This window comes from Antechinus flavipes, chromosome 1 (genome assembly GCF_016432865.1).
Source record: "Antechinus flavipes isolate AdamAnt ecotype Samford, QLD, Australia chromosome 1, AdamAnt_v2, whole genome shotgun sequence".
Taxonomy (NCBI): domain Eukaryota; kingdom Metazoa; phylum Chordata; class Mammalia; order Dasyuromorphia; family Dasyuridae; genus Antechinus; species Antechinus flavipes.
Window position 1 is genome coordinate 166515616 of NC_067398.1, and position 24016 is coordinate 166539631.

Below are 24016 nucleotides of genomic sequence, written 5' to 3' on the forward strand. Positions count from 1 at the left end.
GTAAAGATATGATCCCTCTTCACTGCAGTAAGATGAATAAGAAAAGAACCTATAAAGAGTGAGACAATTAGAACTTTTAAAAAATGTAAATAGTATTTTATTTCCCCCAATTACATGTAAAAATTTTGAGTTCCAAAATTTCCTCTCCTCTCCCCTCTACAAGAGGGTAAGCAATTTCATATAGGTTATACATGTACAATCATGTTGAATATATTTCTACATTAGTTATGTTGTGGAAGAAGAAACAGAACAAAAGGAAACACACACACACAAAAAACCCAAAGTGAAAATAGTATGCTTCAATATAGATTCAGACTCCATCAGTTCTTTCTGGGGATGTATGTAACATTTTCCATCATAATTCTTTTTGAATTGTCTTAGGCAATAGAATTTCTTACCTCCATGCTGGTGGTGAATGCTCTGATGACTTTAGCTTTGATAATGATAATCTGTCCAACCCTAGTGAGAAAAAGTCAAATTTCAGTTGTCTAGTATGGTTAATGTTAGATCTGAAGTTTATATGCATCCAACAGAGTCTATGGGCTACAAAACAGTAGTGTCTTGAATGGTGAGATACTGGTGGCAATGTCCATGCCTGATAAATTAAGGTTAACAGAAAAAGAAACAAAGCCCTAATTTCGCCATGACATCCCACTCCTAACCCTAAGCATCCTAAACCATCTGCTCAGAATGCTACCTTAGCCTCAGGAAAAAGGCTGTGAAGAGCTACTGAGTATTAAAAATAACTCAGAAATATCTATTACATTTTGAATATTTGCTAGTTGACTTGGGTCTGGTTTATGCTATTGTTGTTGTTTGTCCCTCATCCCCAAGGAGGACTAATAACATCACAAGTTAATGTGTCTGAATTGGATTTAAGTGAGGCAGAAGTGAGCAAAGTCCTCAGCCACATCCTCTCCTCCAGAAACATCAGAATCCAGGGGCAGGATATAAATCAAGATGTTAGGAGATGTCCCAGGATACAATGGATGACCTTTGACTTTCTAAATTGAAGTCTTTCTCAGGCCTAAATTTGTCTCAATTCTTTTGTTTATGCTATAAGATTTAATTGAATTCAGTTCAATGATTATTTATTAAGCACTTACTGTGTACAAGCACAATGCTAGGGATAAATATAGAAACACAACACAGTCTCTTCCCTTAAGGTGTTTATATTTTGTTATGGAGAAATGACATTTTTAAAACTCCCTATAGAAAGTCTTTTTCTCTCTCATATTTCTCCCTTTATATTTTTCTTTTCTTTACTCACTATAACCTAATAATAGAATGTTCTCTAATAAACCCCTTCATTTTGGATTCACTATTCTCTGACCTTAACTGGCTAACTCATGAATTCCTGAGGGCATATTAGAAGAAGAGGACAAAAGAGAAAGCCTAGAAAAGTACAGGATTAAGCTGATTAGAGAGGAGAGTATACAGAGAAGGAGAAAGGGGAAATCCTACTCATTTTGATAAAGTGTACTTCTAAAACTCAGGGATTTAGGGAGAGGGAGGAGATACTTTTCTAGCCTCAGGATGAGGAAAGAAGCAATGGCCTCTTCCTTAAAACAAGACTCAGTTCAGCCCTCAGGGTTACAATCTCACAGGTAATAAGAATAAGATAACAGATTTATTTAAAAATGAAATTATAAAAGGAAGGCCTGAGGTGAATATATATTTTATTTAATATTTCAAGGATCTGTAATTTCATTAATATACTTGCTCTTTCCACAAAAATAAATTGCAGTCCTTCTTTTAGTAAACTGTCTTCCAGAGTTTCTGTGGCTAATAATTTATCACCGGTGACTAAATTAATCATGCACGTCTTCAGAATTATTATGACTAGTCATTTTATGTCAGAAATATATAGGGTATCACTGGGTATATCCCTGAAGTCTGTTTATTTTGGGAAGTAAGAGCTGCTAGACTTCATGCTTTCCTGGAATAATCTTTAATATGTCAAGGTCATATCTATACCAGGAAGAGCCACCAATGTGATACTTTTGTGGAAGATATTCATCATCCATCCATCCATCCATCCAAAATTCAGATAATCACAAGAGCCCTGAGAATGGGAGCATTTCCCAGACCTCTAGTCCTCCTTTCATCTCAGTCCTCATAGTCATCAACTGGGAAAACAATTTCAGTGGATAGCCATCCCTACCAACTGTCAACCAATTGTGACCCACAGGGAAGATGGAGTCTCTTAGCTAACGCAACAAGTCATCCTGAGGAAGAGACAGTGGGTATAATGCATTGGGCAGTTTCTGTCGCTACCTTTTTCACTATCTCTTCTCAGTCTCTAATAGAGACAGCCTAGAACCCTGAACCCAAGAAACTTGAGAATAGTAATGCTTCTAGCCCACTGTCCTTGGCCATCATATTGGGAAGCAAGTCCTGTGGAGATGCAGTCTAGTGACTTTTTCTTCAGGGGCCACAGCCACAGCTAGCAAAGAGCTACCAATCTCTCTTGCCACCAAAGTCCCTAGCACCGATAATAGTTTCTGCATCAGAAATTAATATTATTTTATCAATAAAAATAACATTTAAAAAGAGACATTAATATCTGCTTTGTTGCTGCCCACACTAAGGACTATGGGATTTTTCGATCTGGCTTGCAACTAAAACCTATTGTCTCTTCAACCACTGTTGTCTCTTCAACAGAATGTGAGTTCCTTGCAAGAAATGGCTACTTTACTTTTCTATTTTTATTTTCAACACTAGCATGGTGCTTTGCACATAGTAAGGGCTTAATAAAGGCTTCATTCATCCATTTATGAACTTTTAATATTTGTTATCTTTATTGAATAAAGTTTTATATTTCCTGTTCTTAATTTAAGAGATGAGTGATCGAACATTTTACTGTTCTCTAACAAAAATAAAACCAAAATTAAATAATTTTTTGCAAATGGAAGCAGATTGATTTTTTCTATAGGCCAGTGACCTTTTATGGAACAAAGATTCCCCACCCTTGCTTTAAATAGCCCCAGAGGAATTCTGCAATATACACATTAAATGTCACAAAATGGCAAAATCAGATATCACTAATGAGGTTATGACTGTAGTGAAAATAACAGCATTCAGAAATGAGAAAGATACTTAAAAAAAAATCCATGGCATCTCCCTAGGAAGCTATATAGCACCCATTTTAAAACTCCTTACTTGTAAAGAGGTACATTGCCCATGGGGGAAAAATACATGGGAATGTGGAAGAAGTAGCATAGATTTTCAAGAACAGAAACAAACCATTTAATGTAGAGTTAGGAATTCTGGATCACTATATCATTAATGACACAAAGAAATATAATGCAGCCCCTCTGTTGCATTACTAATTTCTTGTAATTTCTCACTAAATTCCACATGGGCAAATGTTATTTAGAAGTGAATGAGGTTAAAAGTCAATTCCTATCTTGATCTGGAAGTCTGTCAGTACTGCATCACTCATGTGAACATAAAAAGGTTTAAGCAACAGGTTGTATAGTAAAGATGGCAAGTTGTTAAGATGCAGAAGAAATGAACAGATTTCTCACTATCATCTAGGATCATCCAACCTTAGTAATAGATTATTCTTATACATACATTTGATCCTATTATTGTTCTGCTCAAAATCTTTACTGGCTCCCTATTGTTTGGGACAATCAATTGAGGTCATATTTATAAAGTGCTTTCTCAATGCTAGATTTTTTTTATCATCATTATTTTGTCATCACCATCATCATCATCATCGTCATCATTGCTGTCAAGAAAGAGCCACTAGTTATTTTTCTCAATACACATAACTGATAACAACCTTCACTCTCACACTTTAGTTTTATAACTCTAAAGCATTTACCATGTAATAAAGTGTTTTATGATTATAAATGCTAGTTTATAAGCATATATATAACTATACTATATGATTATATTATATATATAATTTATTATTTTATAATAAAGAATGAAATGAACAGAACCAAAAGAGAATTTTATACAGTAACAGCAATATTGTTTTAAGAACAACTGAGTAACCAAGTCATTTTGACTATTATAAATGCCGAAATTAACTACAAAGGTCATATGAAGGAAGACACTATCTGTATCCAGAGAAAGAAGTAGCAAGTAGAAGTATGTATAGAATGATTTTACATATGTTATACATATTTGTTATACAAATATTTGTTACATATAACATATTTGATATATATTTGTGTTGTATATGTATATGTGTGTATATAAATATGTTGTATATATGCATCCATATTTCTGTCTAATGTAGCCATCTCTTGGAGGAAGGGAAGAAAAAATTACATAATAACTTTATTATATATCTTAAAAGAAGAGCAAGTTGTACATAATAGATTTGTACTTTCATATACAATCTCTATTTAAAAATTCTACTATTTTATGGAAATGCTTATGTTATTTCATAAATTAAACCGTTTTTTAAAATGCTGGTATTTTATCTCCTTATTACATTTTAAGGTTCCTGAGGTTAAGGACTATTTTTATTCCATTTTTGTATCTTATGTGCATGCAACAAAATGTTCTGAACACAGTAGACTTACTTAATATACAGCTGTTGCATTATATTGCATTGTAATATATTTTTTAATGTATTTGGTTAATTTATATGGTTGTTACATTATTATTTGTTCTGCTTGACTTCATTTTTCTTCCTCTCCTATAATCTATGTTCTCCTATTAGAAGAGTTGATATGAAACTCTAGAATCTATAATTAGGATAGTAAAGTTAACTAGATTTTAACAATTACAATGTGGGAAATTTCTAAAGTATGGATGTAAAAGAACTATTGGACAAATAATATTTAAACGCAACACTATCTTTCAAGAATTATTTTGCACTTAAAAAAGAAGAGCATTTTCATATACAAAATAGAACAGAAAAAAGATGATTGCATATGAAGATGAATTGCTACTGTATATACTTTGCTTTAAACATTTTTAAATTAGAAAATGTAACTTTCAGGGTTGTTCTGCTGATGGTCTCCATCTCCTTTTGAGTTTCTTTTGTTTTCATTTGTGTACTTTCTGTTAAATGTTTCAATGATCCTCCTCCCTTCCCCCTCCAATCTTCCTCCCTTCTTTCCTTCTTTCCTTCTTTCCTTTAACCTTCCTCCCTCTCTCATTCCCTTTCTTCCTTCTTTCTTTCCTTCCTTTCTTCCTTCCTTCCTTTTTCCTTTCTTGGCAATAACTATAACATAATTTATTCATCTCTTCTCCAGTTGAAGTATATCTTCTTAGTTGTCTGTGGTAACAAAGGAAGCTGCTATAAATATTTTTGTGTAAATCTGTTTTCCCCTTCTTTTTTTGATCTCTTTATGGTATGTAGCTAGTATCATTGAATCAAAAGTTTAATGACTTTGAGAGCACAGTTCCAAATTGCTTCTGAGAATGACTGGGCCAATTAACAGCTCCCTTCTGCCCCTGAGAGTTCATCGGATATGCCTATTTTTCTTCAGTTCCTTCAACAGATGTCATTTTTGCCTTCCTGGTAGGTATGAGCTGGAATCTCAGATTTATTTTAATTAACATTTCTCTAATTATTAGTGATTTGATGCATATTTCATTTGTAAATTTGCTTGGATCTCCTCTTTTGAGAACTACTTGTTCATGTCCTTTTAACACTTATCTAATGAAGAATAACTCTTGCTCTTACATATTTTTATCAGATCCATATACTCAGAGATTATATCTTTATCAGAGAGCTTTGCTGCAAAGATTCTTTTCCAGCTTTTTTCCTTCTCATTTTAACTCTAGTAGTGACTCAATAAATGATTATATTATCTTTTTGTGACCTTCTCCATTTCCTGTTTGGTTATGAATTCTTCTTTATCCATGCTTGCAAAAGTTAGTTTTTTCCTTATTCCTCTAATATGATTATAAGGTAACCTTTTATTAGCTAGACACTAACTATTTGGAACTACTCTTGAGGTCTGATGTGAATTGTTGGTCTGTCCAATTTCTACCTGTTTTCTAGTTTTCTTAGCAATTTTATGTCAAATACTAATACTGTATATCCAACAATATATATTATATATTCATCTTTTGTGTATTAATTTTGGTCAACTTTTTTATTTTTTAACTAGTACCAAATAGCTTTAATGATTACTGTTTTGTAACACAGATAGTATTGCTAAGCTCCCTTCCTTCTTATTTCCTTTTTCATTCATTCCCTTGAGATTCTTGAACTTTTTTTATTTTTGTTTTTGTTTTTGCTGAGGCAATTGAGGTTAAGTGACTTGCACAGGGTCACACAGCTAGGAAGTGTTAAGTGACTGAGAACAGATTTAAATGAAGGTCCGTCTGACTTCTGGGCTGGTGCTCTATCCACTGCACCACCTAGCTACCCTGGCCATTTGTTATTACAAATGAATTTTGGTATTTTATTTTTCTAGCTCCATAAAATAACACTAATTGGTAAGGTACTGAATAAGTAAGTTAATTTAGGAAGAATTGTTATTTTATTGCAACAACATATTATTGGGGATAACACAATAACAGGGAATCTGGGAAGACTTGAGTTTAAGCTTTATTTCTAACATATTGGCTGGTTTGATCCTTCACAAGTTACTTAACTCTCATTACTCCCAAGTAACTCCCAAAGAAGATAAATTGCAAGAAAAAGTGTTGACCTAAATTGGTAGAGGGAACTTCCTCAAATGGAAATTCCTTATGCCAATAAAATCACAGTTTTAATCCTTTTCACTACATTGATATAGCACAAGAGATAATATCTCTTCCACTACTTGGGTCTATTTTTATTTCTGTAAAGAATATTCTTTAGTTGTACTTCTATAGTTTCTTGGTGTGTTTTGGTAGGTAAATTTTGTACAGTATAGTTTTTAAAGTGGAATTTCTCTTCATTTTAAAGTTGAAATAGGCAGATCTAAATGTCTTGCCCAAAATCTCACAGCTAGCCTCTGAGGATGGATTTAAACTCAAGTTTTCATGACACCAGGCCCAGCCCTCTATTCACTATGTCATCTAGCTTCTGAACAAGGATTTCCTCTACAACATATCTACCAAATAATATCCAGCCTTTGATGAATGAAAGGAACATGTTCTTCCTTCTGAAGGAGACTAGTCCACTTCTGGATAGCTCTGATTATTAGGAAGTTTTTTACCACCCTGTACCCTGGTAACTTTTACCTGTCGTTCTTAGTTCTGCCCTTTGATGTAAAGGGAATGTATCTAATCTCTTTTGTATTGGTGGAGTCTTCAAATGTTTGAAAATGCCCATTGTCCTCCCCCCCCCAATTCTTTCTCTACTGCAGGATGACCAATCCAAGTTCCTTCAACCAACCTTTAAGCAGCATGATCTCAAGCTCTTTAATCATCTTCCTTGTCTTCATCTAGATGCCTTTCAGTTTACCACAGTATTTCAATGTATGATAGGCAAAACCAAACCCAATACTTGAGAAGTAGTCTAACCAGGGTTAAGTACAATAAAACTATTGCCTCTCTGCCAGAGCCTACATCTCTTTATATAGTCTGAGATCACATTAGATTGTTGTTCATGAATAATATTACTGACTTCTATTTATAATATAATTTGTAATCCACTAAAATGTCCATTTCAATCATGTCCTATATCTGGTGCAATAATAATTTGGAATGAATGGGATGAACTGAGTGAAGACCTCTCATTAATTCTACCATTGAAGGCCTCTCATAAAAGCTCAACCTATAACCTAATTATGACTAGAGACTTTGCAATAATAAATTGAGCTATAGCTAAAAGCTGTAGGTGTTTGATTATCTTAGATAAGCAAACATTTCCCTCCAGTCCCCCCCCCCCAAAAAAAACCCTCTTTTCTTTAGCATTTAAGTACCTAATAAGGTAGAGTGTATTATGGAGTCAATATTTAGTCTCTGGGTAAATTAGACTCACCAGACAGTAGGAGAAAAGGTGTGGGGGGCTTCTATGTTAGGGTCTATATAATCCTGTATTTGCAGCTTGTGCTTTGTACTCCTCTACTGATACCTTGTCTAATAGGAATTGCCCCTTCTCCTGAGATCGTAATAATCTTTATTTTGCTTTTTACCTTGATAGTCTCTAATTTTAATTTGGGTGAGTGTCACTATCCCACACAGGACTGTAAAAAAAATTTCTCTAAAAATATATTCGAATGCTCAAGTTATTATTGACTACTGTTTTTTAAAAAAATGTGTGAATAAAATGTTGGTTGTAAGATAGTTATCAAAAATATTTTTAAAATAGTTTTAAGAACTTTCTAATTTTTAAAAATTGTTGTTGTGTTCCCTTAGGAAGAAGAGTAGAAAGTGTCATTTTAATTAGATCAAAGGGACTTGAGAGAAACATGGCAAAGCAAAAACAGTTAACCCAAGCAGAGTTGGCTGCAGATTTCGACTATGTATAGCAGCTTTTCAAAAATTTACTGGGATGTCTTGGGGAGTGGTTATTCTCCATCACTAAAGGTCTTAAAACAAGATGTATTAAACAAATTTCTATTGAGGACTGGATTGGACTAGGTAGGTAACTTCTGGTATTCTTTGAAATTCCTGAGATTCTGTGAGTCTAATACATGCTAGTAGAAGAGCAGAAGACAAAGGAGTGGGTTAAATAAATGTATTTTATGTATTTAAATATATCCATACTGTGTTGAAAGTTTGCCCAAATCCACCATCAAACTTTTTGCTATGGCTCCTTGGTTTAAAAAAAAACTATTATAAACCCTAAATGAATTTGTCCAGCACTATTAGTAAATGGTGATTGCTTGATTGTTTTAGAGAAGACAGTATAGGACAGTGGAAAGAATACTGAATTTAGGGTGTGAGGACTTGGGTTCAAATACTACTTATTAGCTGTTTGACTTAAGTTCTTCATTCACTTAAATTCTTTGGACATCAGCTTTACCATGTGTAAAATTAGGGGCTTAAACTAGATGATCTCTGAGGTCCTTTCTTACTTAGAAATTATATGAAAAAAATTTGCTATCTCCACTGAGGAAAATTAACATGATGTTATATCATTTGATATTTAATATTAAAGGGTGTAATATGCTCTTTTAGGGCAGCATTTCTTTCTCCCATCTTTTACACTAGCAGAAAATAAACTTCTCCCAGTTGGCTAAATATTGGAATTAATCCCACCCTCAAGGCTTCTCTTTGAATTAGGGCTTTTAGTTCCCCCACTTCCAGGCACGGGGGTAAGTGACTTGATCAGGAGTACACAGTCATACCCATCAAATGTCAGATGGGATTTGAATTCAGATCTCTCTGACTGCAGGGCTAGTGCTCTGTCCACTGCACCACCTATATGTCCCTGAGAACCTTTGCTTACAGCTTAAGCAGAAACCAGCTTAACCATTCTACCAAGGGGATGGTTCTTGCCTTTCTTAATCAAAGTTTGAGGTGAGCCACTCTAAAAAGGGGGAGAAGAGACACAGAGCCAATAAAAACCTGATTGAGATAGTTTATATTTTTCTAATCAAGATTTCTGGAGACAGTTGTCTTTCCCAGAGTAACTGGCATTCCTTCGATGTCAGAGAAGAATATGATCAGGCACTCTGTAAATCAGCTCCCTTTCTTGATTGCATATTGATCCTGAGGATTAGCTCTAGCCCAATAAAGTAATAGGGAGGAGCCAAGAACTATTAACCCTTCTCTTCATTAAAACGTTCAACAATCAGGGTTGCCTTTACATTTGCCAAGGGATGTCCAAATGATGCCCAATCCAGAAGAAAGACACATTTAGGTATATAAAAAGACCCTTGCACTAAAGATAGCTAGACATAAGACTTCTTTGTTACCAAGTTGTATGTCCTTATTAATCCAAGGATATCTTAGGCAGAGAACTGCCTCGGTCTGTCCTTTGTTAAATTCCAGCCTCCAAACTACTCAGATTCTTTAGTTTGCCTAACAGTTTTGTAATGAAATATCCTAGTAGAGAGAGTTTGCTTATTATCATTAATTATTTTTATTAAAGGAAATCAATCCTGACACAGCCAGTTACATACTACCAAAATGCATTCAGGAATGCTGGGAGATCTTTTTCATCAAAGCAATGTAGTTAGGAATTTGGCTTTATATTGCATGTAAGAACTAAGTTTTTCTTGGATATTAAGTTTTTAAAATCATTTAAATGAGGCCCGGGGTAAATTTACTATGCTGATACCTGACTAGTGCTTTCAAGTGATGAAGGTGAACCACTACCTGGAAAGATACTTCTGGAATCAATCACTGAGAAGCAGGAAAGAGAGTTAGCAGCATCACATCATATCCCTTACCTGGCTGTTTCTTCAAACTGTATGTCATCCATTGATGCTGTTACACAGGAGACTCCAGCATGCTTTTCAGCTTCAAACCAACAGATAAAAGAAAGGGTTGTTATATTGGAAGTATTTCACCATAAGAGAAAACAAATGAAACTGAAATAAATTCATTCTAACTAGTCTCTCCTCATCAGTCATGATACCTCTTTGGGCACATTTCTGGACTACTTGAAGCTGTACTGTTGGTCTATGAGTTATGTTTAGACTGCACATATCTTTACTATTGTGTGGAGGATTCTAAATTTATATGTGTTGGTTTCTGTGTTGATTCAATAGAGCTCACCAACCAGCGTAAATGGAAATTTTTATTCAGCCGATGTGGAATTCATAAATTGTATGTGTGTGTGACCCAACATATATCCTATCAACTTCGGGAAGCAATGAGGTATAGTGGGTAAAGAGTTAGTTCAGATCCAGGAAAAACTGGGTCCAAATCCTGCCTCAAATACATATTGGCTTATGTGATCTTAGATGAGGCATTTGACCTCTAAGATAGGGATGGGGAACATTGGGCAACTGAGTCCATCTGATCTTTGCTAAGACAACAGCAGGTGATGATAAACTGAAAGCAAGGTACAACAACCTCCCACTGCTTGAATTCTTTAAATTCATAATTTAGTCAGTCAGCTAATGAATAATGTTATAAATATCCAAATGATCCCTTGGCAGAAAAAAAGTTCCCCAAGCCTGCTCTAAGAACTTTAAGCAATTTAACAATATAGATTGCTGAGAAGGTGTGAACCTACATTGCAAGAGGGAATCCCTTTATCTAAAGAGTTCCTGGTAATGATGAAATAAAAGGTCTACTTCACATTAATCACATTTATTTAATTTAGGGAAACCATCCTTATTTGCTTTGTCTAACACTCCCCACATTATTGAACTTGGACAGTGTTTCTTTTATTTTTCTACTAATGTAAGACAACTATCAAACATTTATTAAAATCCTACTACATGCCAGGCACTATGTTAAGTGCCAGAAATACAAAGAAAGGCAAAAACAAAGTCTCTGCCCTCAAAGAACTCATGTTCTAACATGGAAGATAACAATTAAAAATAATTGTACATATACAAGATATATAGATATATGGATTGAAATGCTTCATATAAACCATTTCTTTTAATCACAACAATCTTGTGTATTATAGATGTTTTTATTCTCATTTATGATGAGGAAACTGAGACGCTTATATATGGTCATGTTCACATATGTTAAACGTGAGATGAAAACTAATAAAGTCCTGTCCAGGACTTTCTCCGCTCTGTAACACTGACTCAAATCAGGGAGGGTCAGCTCTTGAGAACTCAATACTGGACACAGTGAATTGGTGAGACCTTATTGGCATGTTAGCTTGATCAAATTAATATTCATTTACCTTCTTTTAAATTTCAAAGTCTTGTAACTTACTCATATGAGAGCTCCCTCCATGCATTAGTGGATGGTTTAATGACTGTCAGTGGCCAAACTGATTCATCATCTGGTGGTCAGTAATCTGGTGCTTCTTTGCATTTAATATGGTTGGTCTTTGAATGTCAGATACATAGACACATATATAAAGCTTTCTAGCTTGAGAGTACCTGCCTTGCCTGTACATCATTGATATAGCCTTAGGTAGCCCATAGTCACAACTATACTATGAAGAAGCCACAGGGTAGGACTTTAGTGCCATTCAGCTATCTTTTACATTAATAAGGTTCCCAGGGAAAATAGAAGAGAGGAGAATCTGCGAGTATCCTGGCTCCTTTGCTGCATTTGTTCGACATTGTTGTATTTCTAGGGTTGTCCTTTTACATCTCCCATGGTCTTTTATGGCAAAAGATTGTGTCCCCTTTAAGTAAGGATTCTCTGTCTTAATATGAAATCACAAACAAATTGAATGGATTCACTTTTTTAGTTCAAAAACTGAATTTTTCATATGAATTTTGGCTCTTTCTCCCATATCACCTAATGAGCTGAGAAAGAAACAATGAATTATATTACATTTACATTCTTTCAAAAAGGATTCCTTTCTTTCCTCTTTATATTTATCATTGGGGCCAACTCCATTGGAAATGAAAGTGAAAATATTCCTGACACACTACTGTTTGTAATAGAAGCATACAAAGTTACTCATCTGCCTGCTTATCTCAGCATATGTTGTGGACTGGGGCTATCTACAGGCCAACAGCCAAATACAGTAGGAAAAATCTATGCAGCTGAGGAGAAACTTGCATGGAGCAATCTCTATCATTTCACAAACCATAATGAATTACTGGGCCCACTTTTCTTTTTCTTCTATATGGTACTATTTCATTTAGTATCCTCATCAGTTCCCAGGGATTCAATGATCATCTCTTTGCAGATGATTCTCAGATGAATTTATCCATCCATAATCTTTCTCCAGACCTCCTGGCTTGCATCTCCAACTATCTATTATTGAACATCATTAAAACAGATGTTTCATATGCATCTTAAACTCAGCAGGCCCAACCACATTGAATTCATTATCTACCCTTCCCTTTTCCTATTTTCCACATTACTATTGAAATCATTACTAGTCACTGGGACTCCTAACCAGAGTGTCATTTATAAGTCCTCAGTCTCTCTCACCCCTCATATTCAATCTGTTGACAATTTGTGCTTTCTACCTTCACTACATGTCATGCTTGTACAATTGCAATATCCTGCTGGTGGGTCTCCCTATCTGATATTTCTTTCCACTTCAATCCATCCTTCACTCAGCTGTCAAACTGATCATCCTAAAGTACAGCTCTAATCCTGTAATCACTTAATACACAGTAAACTCCAGTGGCTCCCTATTACCCCCAGTATGAAACAGAAAATCCTGCTTGGTTTTAAAATTTCTTTATAATCTGGCCCTTACTTTCTGATTTACTTAGAACTAATTCTCTTACACATATTCTATGATTCAATGACATTGGGCTATTTACTTTTTCTCGAACATGGAGCTTTATTTCCTGACTCTGATAATTTTCACCTTATCCTCCATGCATGGAACTCTCTCCTTTCTCATCTCCATTTTCAAGTTTCCTTCAAGTCTCAGCTAAGGTTCCATTTTCTGCAAGAAGTTTTTTCCAATCTTCCTTAATCTTAAAGCCTTCTCTCTGAGATCACTCTCCATCTATTCCCTATCTATTTTGATTGTAAATAGGGTGGTGAGTTTTAAGGGTGTTTTTTTTTGGGGGGGGGAGGGAGTCATGCTTTCTCTCTCATTAAAATGTGAGTTCCTTGAAAACAGGGACCTTTCAAACAAACCTTTATTTGTACCCCCAGGGTTTAACATAGTGCCTGGTACATATTAAGTGCTTATTGATTTGACTTGGGAGATAATGAGGAAACTGGCTAATAAAATGCCACATAGAAATATTAAAAAATCATAGGAGAGGTAGGATGGAATAAGACTATTAAAGGCCTTGAAAGTCTGGCAGAGTACTAAGTAACAAGGAACTATCAAAAGTTCTTGGGGTGTAAAATGATGAAAACAGTATTTAAGGAATATTAGTTCTTATTCGATATGTATTAGAAAGAGAAATAATTGGGGTCAAGGAGAGTAGTTAGAAGGATAATGCTGTTTTAAAAAAAACCCAGGGGGATAAGACCCACATGTATAAAACTATTTATAGCAGCTCTTTTTGTGGTGGCAAAGATTTGGAAATTGAGGGAATGCCCATCAATTAAAGAATGACTGAACAAGTTGCAGTGTGTGATTGTAATGGAATGCTATTGCGCTATGAGGAATATTGAGCAAGTGGATTACATGAATTGATACAAAGTGAAGTGAGCAGAAGCAGGAAAAAGTTGTACACAGTAATAGCAACACTGTACAATGATCAACTATGAATGACCCAACTCTTCTAAGAAATACTATGATCCAAAACAATTCCAAAGGATTCAAGATAGAAAATGCTATCCATATTCAAAGAAAGAATTGATAGATTCTGAATGCAGATTGAAGCATACTATTTTTACTTTTTTTTGTTTCTTTCTCTTTGTTCTGCTTCTTCTTTTAAACATGACTAATATGGAATTATATTTTACATGATTGCATATATATATATATGCTGAATCATATGATTCAGCAATTTAAAAATATTGGATATTGTCTAGCTCTATCAGTTAACAGATACAGAAACATGAACCTCCTAAGTGACATGGTCAAAGTCACTCAATGAGAAATGGCAGAACTGAAGTTTAAATTTCTGATTCTAAATCTAATGCCTTTTCCCACTGTATCATAAGTGATAAAGGCTCATATTGGAGTGAGACTAGAAAGGAACGGTTGAAGCTTCAGATGAGACATAGACTATGAAAGAAGTCAAAGACAGCTCCAAGCTTTACAACCTGGGAGGCTGCAAGAATGCTGATGCCTCTGACAGAAGTGAGGTAGTTAATGCTAAAGCTAAGCTAAACACATTAATCATTCTTTAATGATTTAGAAGATCTTGCAGTGCCTTGGGGCCCTCATTATGAACATCAGTTATTATTGTGCTCTAGACATGCAGAAGTGCCCATGAGGAGGGAACCCTGGCTGACAGAATAGCTCTTCATCTGGTCCAACTGTCATCAAGCATCCCTCCTTCTTTCATGTTTGGCTATTCTATTGGGTACAAAGAGGCAATGTGGTACCATGGAAAGAGAGCTAACCTTAAGCCAGGAGAACTGGATTTGAATTCTGAATTAGTTACTATATAAACCTTGTTGTACCACTTTACCATCCTGAAACTTAATTTATTCATTTTTAGAATAAGCACGCGCATGCGCACACACACACACACACACACACACACACGGCATGTACTACTTACAATACCTCATGTAACTGTCATAAATGCTAAGTGATAATTCAAGTCAACAAACATTTATTAAGCTCCCAGTTTGTATGTCCTTTTTAAAGTGTTAACAATTAGGTAGTACAAGAGATAGAGTGCCCAACCTGGAGTGAGTCTTTTTTTTTTTTTTTCAAATTTGTCCTTAAGTACTTACTAGCTGTGTGACCCTGGACAAGTAATTTAATCTTATTTGCCTCAGTTTCCTCATCTGTAAAATGAGCTGGAGAAAGAAATAAGAAATCATTCCAGTATCTTTGCCAAGAAAACCTCAAATGAGGTCACAAAGTGTCATATATGCTGAAAACATACTCTCTGAAAATGAGATGCTATTTCACAATATAGGCTGTGATATGAGTATTATTTGGGTTCTCCTGAAGGAATGCCATTATGGAGCTTTTTCTTATCCTTCAAAAGGACCTTCAAGATCATCACATCCATTCTCATTTTACATATCTGAAAACTGAGACCAAGGTTAAGTGATATGTCTTTACCTGTGTAAAGGTAGCAAGCAGCAAAATCAGGATTTGAATCCAGGTCCTCTGACTTTGAGCCAGGTCCTCTGACTTTGAGCTTTTTACTGCACCATGACAATATGCTCTATTATTGTCATAACTATTATTAAGGCATGGAATTGTTGACTAAGACTTTACGATCCCAAGTTTCCCAGTGTAAGAAATTCAATCAAAAACTAAATGATTTTGGGGGGCAATTTGCATTGATGACAAAACTCTTTCACTTTACTTTTCAATTGTATCACCATGGTAATCCAGAGAAATAACCTGAGCTTAAAAATAAGCCTAGCTTTTAGTATAAAGGCAAAGAAAAGCTTCTTCTTTGAAATAGGATTAGACACTAACAAAACCAACTTTCTGTTGGCTCATAGAGCTTATCTCCTGGCTTTTTAGACAATAATAATAATAATAATAATAATAATAATAATACTTGTTATGGTGAGGGTCCCCATTGTAGCAATAATAAGACCCAGGGTGCAATTATCAAATACAGAGTGGTAATTTTTTAATCTTGTCTATGGCTCTAGAAGGATTCCAACACACTCACTACAAGCAGTCCATGAAATAGATAATACAAGAATTATCATTTTTTATAGATGAGAAAACTGAGGCAAAGAGAGGTTAAGAGTCAAACACTAAGTATATGAGGCTGAATTTGAACTCATCTTCTTTATTCCAATCTGATACTTTATCTGCCACTTAGCTGCCTCATGGATAGGACATATCTGAAAGTGACAGAGCCCAAGCTCAAATTAAGGTCTTCTAACTGCAGCTTTTGTGACTTGTCCTGCTGCCTCCATACATGACATTTGAAAACTAAAACATATGGTTTACATCTGCTGTGATGTCTGGCAAGAATATGGGATTGTGTGTCTGTTTCTCTTCATATTTTGTCACTAACTAGATTGTGACCTTGGGGAAAATCTAAAGTATTCCTAAGGTCATACATTCTAAAGTTTTGTTCTAAGTTGTATGTATTTATACATTTACCCTTGGGGCTAGAGATGACCAGTTTGGGATACCAATGGTAGAGCAATTATTTAAAAAAGAAGCTAGGGGATGGGAAACCATTCTGTCTACATTGCTAGTTCCCTAGGGACTCTGACTTTAGAATCACTAAAAATCATAGAATGTTAGAACTGGAAAGGATTATCAGGGTAGATTCAGCCCAGCACTCTCATTATTGAGATGAGGGAACTAAAGCCCCACCAGGAAAAGTGATTTGCCCACTTAAAGAAGTCAGCACATTGCCTGGACAAAATATTTGTGTGCTCTGTCTAAGGTACTATTAAAGAACTATGAGTCTGACAGCTGCAGCCCCAGTGCTACTCTTCACACAGGCCTTAAATCTTTCCAATAATACATAGCTTTTATTTGTCACGAAATACTTAATTATTTCCCATTTAATTTTCTGGAATAAATATTTATAAACAATATTATTTAAGAGTATTAGTTTTGGCTCTATTATCAATCTAGAATAATTAGTTGCCTCAGAATTGAAGCAGTTTTAGTGGCTGATGTGAAATTTGCCCGAATGTTTGCATTTTCTGAATAGAGTCTATAAATAATTGTTGTGCATCCTTCCCATTTGTATTTTTAGGACTGATATAAGATGTAGGGTTCAGCCCACCAGTTAGTGATACTAAATTCAGGACACGACAGGACACCTAGAGGTCACAGCCGGGGTTGGGATGCGTAGGTTTGTTTTGGCTTTTTTTTTTTTTGCAGTCTTTGAGAAGCTGACTGGCCAAGCCAAATTTGGGTCACTAGGAGGAGAATGTAAGGCAAATAGTGAAGGCTGTCAGGGAACGTGTGTAAAGGCAATTTAACTTTCTGTACAGCAGAGATAGCCAGGTAAATGCCAGACCCTGAGGCGGCTCCAATAGATACCTTCACGTCTGAGGCAGTTCAGCCCCTTCGTTACTACAAACCTCGGCGACAGCAGCAGCGGCCACTCTCTCGTGGCTGGCTGAGCCTCCCTCTTACCTGCCAGGCAGGCAGTGGTGTCAATCCACTTGAGCAGCTGGCCGGCGCTCAGTTCCCCACGGTGGTTAGCGTGGGAAGGGAAGATGGCTTGGCACATCTGGACCTCCGCGGCGCCTCCCAGCGACCGCACCTGCGGGCCCGGAGGTTCCATGCGCAGTTCCCGCGGGTTCTCCACAGCTGGCAGGCCCAGGAGCGCAGAGCCGGCCCTCCCGGGAGGAGTCCGGCAGTCCTCTGCAAGAGCTCGAGTCATCTGCCAGAACGCCCAAAGCAGCGCAGACTGACCGAGCCTTCGGTTTCAAAGGGCAGTTGGCGCGCGCTGGTGGCCACGGGGACTACCCATCCACCGCCCCTGCAACACCCCCGTCTTCCTGGCCAAGAGCAGGGCCGGGCACACCAGTGACAGCAGGGCGTTTGGCCCTTCTCTCGCTCTTTGAACTTCCCCTACGCGAATTGCAATGAGTTTAGGGCTTTCCTATTTTGCCCCTACTGTAGTTCTCCGCAGATAAGGCAGGTCAGATACTAATCATTGTATTTAAAAGTCATTCATGAGCAGTTAAATCTGGCTCAGGGAGCCAGGGGTACCTGAACTAACTCTTTGCATTAAACTGATGCAGAGAAAAGGAACGAAACTCTTAGAAGATAAAAAAGTAAATGTGGTATATTGGGGCAGCTAGTTGTCTAACGGATAGAATATTAGACTGGGAGGAGAGTGTGGAAGACTTGAGTTCATAATTCTGCCTCAGACACTTGAGAGCTGTGCATCCTGGGAAGACTGTCTAATCTTTCAGTTTCAGAGTCTTTATAGGTTAAAAAAAAAATTATAGCTGCACCTGCTTCATAGGGTTGCTGTGATGATCATATGACATGTAAAAGTGCTTTGCAAACCTGAAAAAAATCTACATAATTCTTGCTATTATTAACTATTAAAGACAGCAAATGTAAATGAAAACAGCATGGAAAGGCAATTGAATTCTGATTAATTTCAATATCTAATTTTGATCCTGAGGAACTGTTAAAAAAAATCTTTTTTCCTAGAAAGTTAGTGGACTATGGATGCAATACATTGTATGTGGTGGCATATAGTAAGTGCTTATTAAGTGCTTCATTCACTCGGCAAAAAACAAAATTGGTTTTCTTGATTTAAAGGAGGGTTAAACTGGGGGAGAGGTATGCTGAGAAAAATCATGTAAAAGCAAAGTCATCAGTAAAAAACAAACAAAAACTAATGGAACTTTAGGTTTGATAGAAGCACAGTGTCCAGAATAATCATGCTCCAGAATTGGGCATCTAGGTTGTGCAGTGAATAGTGTGCAGCCTGGAGTCAGGAAAATTCTTCTTGAATTCAAATCCGATCTTATACTAGTGTGACCCTAGATAAGTCACTTACAACTGTAACACTGTTTGCCTCAGTTTCCTTACATGTCAAATGAACTGGAAAAGAAAATGGCAAACCATTTAAGGTCTCTTCCAAGAAAACGCCAAATGGGGTCAGGAAGAGTCAAACATAACTGAAAAATGACTGGTCAACAAATGTACCAAATAACAAGGGAAGTAAAAATTCCCACTCTACTCCAGTCCAACCACACCTGATGAGGTTTGATTCTGTGAATATACTTGGAAGAGGAGATTAAGATGGTGAGGGGACTTGAATTAAGGTCATATATGGAATAGTGAAGGAATTAAGGATGTAAATCTAGAAGGGAGAGGACTTAGAACCAGAATCATAGGGATTATAAATTTAATCCTTTCATTTAGCAAATAAAGAAATTAAGCCTCCCAGACTTCATCCCTTGCCTCAGGACACAATTAGTGGACAGCAGAATTAGAATTTATCAGGTTCTTTGACACTGAAGTCTATAAGATTTACACAACAGTATGCTTCTACTTACAGGAGAACACAATGGATATCTTCAGGTATTTGAAGGGCTATTTAGGGTCAGGTAGGTAGTACAGTGGATAGAATGCCATGTCTGGAGTCAAAGGACCTTAGGCAAGTCACACCATCCCATTTGCTTTAGTTTCCTCACCTGTAAAATGTCTGGAGAAGAAAATGGCAAGCCACTCCAGTTTTTGTTTTTGTTTTTGTTTTTTTTTTTGCCAAGAAAATAGGTTCATGAAGAGTTGGACACAACTAAAAAATGATTGAATATATAGAAAAGAGAGTAGTTTTTTCTTCCCTGACTCTAAAGAATAAAACTAGCTACAAATAATGGCAAAAAGGGGCAAAGTCCCAAGAAGAACCTTCTAACTCCTAGAGCTATTTAACAATGGAGTAGAGTTCTTATCACTGAGTTCTATCCTGGAAATATTCCAAAGGAAAGATTACAACCTCTCTGTCTGAGATATAGGGAGGGATTCTAAGATGGGATAAGTTTGATCACATGGCCACGTAGTTTTTCTTTAACTATTAGATCCTAATTCTGGAAGTTGGATTTATTCAATATTTTCCTCAATAAATTCACAGGTTTGAAACTGCACAGTCCCTTAAATGCTAGCTAGTCCAACTCTTTTTTTCCACAGATGAGAGGTTGGGTGACATTTTGGGTCACACCAATAATAAGTGGTGGAATCAAAATTTGGTTAAATGGTCTGATTCTGTATCCAGTATGTTTCCCCCTATACTGTACTGTTTTGTGGACACAATCATAAAATAGTAGGGGGGGATTTTTTTTGAAACTCACGTACCCAAAGACTTTTGTCCTTCAAACTTGTTACACTGAGAGTCAAGACAAGGGGAAAAGTATTTATTAAGCAGTTACTATGTGCCATGTACTGTGGCAAGGGATAGGGATACAAATATATGCCAAAAGAGATTTCCCTGCTCTCAAGAAACTTACATTTAAATGGGAGAACATAACACATGCAAGGGAGCTGAAGGAGGAGATAAAGGGAAAGACACCTAAATAAGATCAATGATGCCAAAGTCTAGAGAGTCAGACACATATCTGAGAGAAGAATGAAACCAGCCATCAAAATTAGGGCCCCCCCGAAGGAACTTTCTGATGGGAGTAGGAGATTGACATGGTAGAAAGATATTCCAAAATAAACTCCATGGTGAGGAAAATTTCAGTGTAAGACGCCAAATCAATAAGCTATGGACCTATTCCAAAAATCCTTGTAACTGCTCAAAATATTTTTGAAACTTTTTATCTGGCCAGAACCTGAGCTACATACTTTTGAATATCCTCAGTGGTGGTGTATCTTTGTCCACTAAGGGTAGCTGGGATTTCTGGAAAATGGTCACACCTGGTTTGGAATTTAGTCTGGTGACAGTGATTCATCAAGACCCTTGGGTGATAGTAATAATCAGAACTGATAGTCAATGAAAAAAGTAGTAAGACTAATATTTCTTCAGAAGTTCATAAACTTTCTCTTTAAGGTTGAGATTTTCACATTCAGATACAAGGCAATGGCATCAATTGAAATTCTGGATCTCTAAGCAAAAATGTCAGAAAGGGCTTTTTCAAGAAAAATACCTTTTACTTGGGTCTTTAACACTGTGTTTGAAGAACTTCCTTCATCACAATCCTTATTCTGTAGGCTCATTATTACCTTAATGTGAAACTGGATGGTTAAAAAACCATGCTGATGAAACACAAGTTTTTTTTTTTTAATAACTCTTTATTGATAGAACCCATGCCAGGGTAATTTTTTACAACATTATCCCTTGCACTCACTTCTGTTCTGATTTTTCCCCTCCCTCCCTTCACCCCCTCCCCCAGATGGCAAGCAATCCTTTACATGTTGAATAGGTTACAGTATATCCTGGATACAATATACGTGTGCAGAACCGAACAGTTTTCTTGAAACACAAGTTTTGATAGTCTTGGCAATATTGGTAAGGCTTCAAATAGTCTTAGTGATTCATTATATCATATCTCTGAGGAGTAGCCTCTTTATGTATGAGGAGGCCCCTCAGCAGAATGATAGTCACTTCAACCAGGACAATGTAGAAAATAAAAAATAATCCCAAATGTCTCTAATCCCATGTGGGGCTCCTCTTCTGCTTCTGTGGTAGATGGCAGAATTGTGGGAAAGGGTGCTACAGAATTATGTAGTTTTCAGAGCCATAAAGTTTTAACTTAGCTCTTGATATTCTAAGTATGAGATTCTTTCCCAGTGATGACTGAGTCAATAAGCAAAAGATTGGTCAATCAACATTTTTGTTATAAATGAAAGCAAAGGATAAAAGGAACTTGCATCTAACTGGAAGGCTAGCTCACAGTTTTCTTTGGAAAAATCTAGCAAAGAGGTATCAGGGTTGGATTTTCCTGTACTCAAAGGTAGCAAGAAACATCTCTTCAGGGGATGCTTGCATCATCATGTTGCCTTGAAAGCTGTGTAGTCAGTCTTCCATTTCTAGGTCTCTTTATCCATACACACACACACACACACACACACACACACACACAGCCCCATTAGTATTTGATTTCTGTTTAAATAGTATTTAATTTCTTCTATTTCTGAATGAGATCAGAGTGTCATTATTACCCTTGAGCATCTCAGAAAAGTTATTTGGTCCTGGCTAAATATAATGCAGATTTCTTTCCAATTATTTAATGATATTCACTTTATGAAAACTCACATAGGAGATTGGTGGTTGTAATGCTAATGTCTAATGGTTCTTTTTAAACAATTGTAACAAAATAGTAGTAAAAGAGTAGAAAAGTAGTAGAATAGTAGAAAAGATAATTGTATCACAATTAAAATCATTTTATTCTGAAATGAGATTTTAAACCAAGCAGCTAATTTATGGTAGAGATGAAGAAACAGGCACATCCCTTAGTGTTTCCCCAAATTAATCCAATGATTTACTTGTGTTAGCTTTGTACAGACACTGTACTAGCATCTATGGGGGATACAAAGACATTGTTCTTGACCTCAAGAAAAACTCAATTTCAAAAGTAAATTTGGCTGAATTTCTGGAGAGAGCCTTATTCTCCCAAACCCCCTATAATCATTAATCACTTCATAAGAAAATCTGTAAGAGAATGACCATTATAATTAATCTCTATTTTCAAATGAGGAACTAAGATACTGACATTGCTCAAGATTATCCACATCAGAGTTTCTGAATAAATCTTGTCCAGTGTGTTGTCCAACAAGTCACTGGACAAGTACCATATGAAATTTTTTGATTCTATCAATAGGGGAGAATCATCCAACTAATGAAATGGAAAGTACCTTGAAGCTAGGTATAGTGATCATCCTGGCTTCAAGGGGAGATTGAGGAAGATGGATTGTTGGAATTGGGGAGCTCTAATCTGTAGTAGGGCTAAAGTCAAGCAAGTATCCAGATTAAGTTCAACACCAGTATGGTGACCCCTCAGGAACAGGGTACCACCAGGTTGCTAAAGGAGGAAACAAACTAGTTTGTATCAGAAATGGAGCAGCTAAAAGCTCCCATGCTGATCAGCAGTTGGGATTGAGCCATGAGTAATTGCTGTACTTCCAGCCTATGTGAGATAAGGAGACCAAAAAAAAAAAGTTCCAGAGAAAAATGAATTGGCAATGATGGCAATTAGTACTGGAGTCAGGAAGATATGAGTTCAAGTCTTGACACATCCTGTCTATGTGACCATGATTATTTCTCAGTGCCTCAGGCAGCTCTCTAAGAATATACGCTGCAGAATATTTGATTGTTTGGTTTGATTTGGTTGATAAGTTTTCTCAGCAGGAGTTCTTTGTACCTATGGAATTCCTTCCTTCTTTTCTTCTTTTCTTCCTCTCCTTCCTTCTTTCTCCCTTTTTCCTTTCCTTCTTTCTCCCTTCTTTTCTTCCTTCTTTTCCTTCTTTCTCCCTTCTTTCCTTTCCTCCTTCCCATCCCTCTCATCCCTCCTATCTCTTCCTTCCTTCCTTCCTTCTTCCTTCCTTCCTTCCTTCCTTCCTTCCTTCCTTCCTTCCTTCCTTCCTTCCTTCTTCCTTCCTTCCTTCCTTCTTTTCCTTCTTTTCCTTCCTTCCTTCCTTCCTTCCTTCCTTCCTTCCTTCCTTCCTTCCTTCCTTCCTTCCTTCCTTTCTTCCTTCCTTCCTTCCTTCCTTCCTTCTTTCTTTCCTTCCTCCTTTCCTTCCTTCCTTCCTTTTCAAAAGTGCTGAATGTTCAATTGGAGGCTGTGGGTACATTTTCTGACTTTAACTCATTACCTGTGGATCTCTGGGTGTCAGGCTCCTCCTTGATAAAATGAGGGGGTTGGTTTGGGTGACCTCTAAGGTCCTTTACCAGCCCTAAATCTATGATGTTAATGTGTTTTATTATACTATCCCAACATTCATCATAAAACATTTGAAAAGAAAAGAAAGATTTATCATCCTGCAGTACTAATCTCTTTGCCTTTTCAGTGAGGAATATTTTTCTCCTCTTAAGTTTATCCTTCCAGGGAGAATCACATGCAGAGA

General features: G+C 36.4%; 1 protein-coding gene across 1 annotated transcript in view; it reads right to left on the reverse strand.

The window, feature by feature from the left end:
* ACOT12 (acyl-CoA thioesterase 12) overlaps positions 1 to 17852 on the reverse strand; it is a 73798-nt gene extending 55946 nt beyond the window's left edge. Inside the window, exons 1-3 of the mRNA XM_051992926.1 lie at positions 17624 to 17852; positions 10251 to 10320; positions 399 to 459 (exon numbers count right to left, since the gene is read on the reverse strand). Coding sequence (XP_051848886.1) covers positions 399 to 459; positions 10251 to 10320; positions 17624 to 17774 — 282 coding nt within the window. The 5' untranslated portion in view covers positions 17775 to 17852. The remainder of the gene's footprint in view (positions 1 to 398; positions 460 to 10250; positions 10321 to 17623) is intronic.
* Positions 17853 to 24016: the final 6164 nt, after the last annotated feature.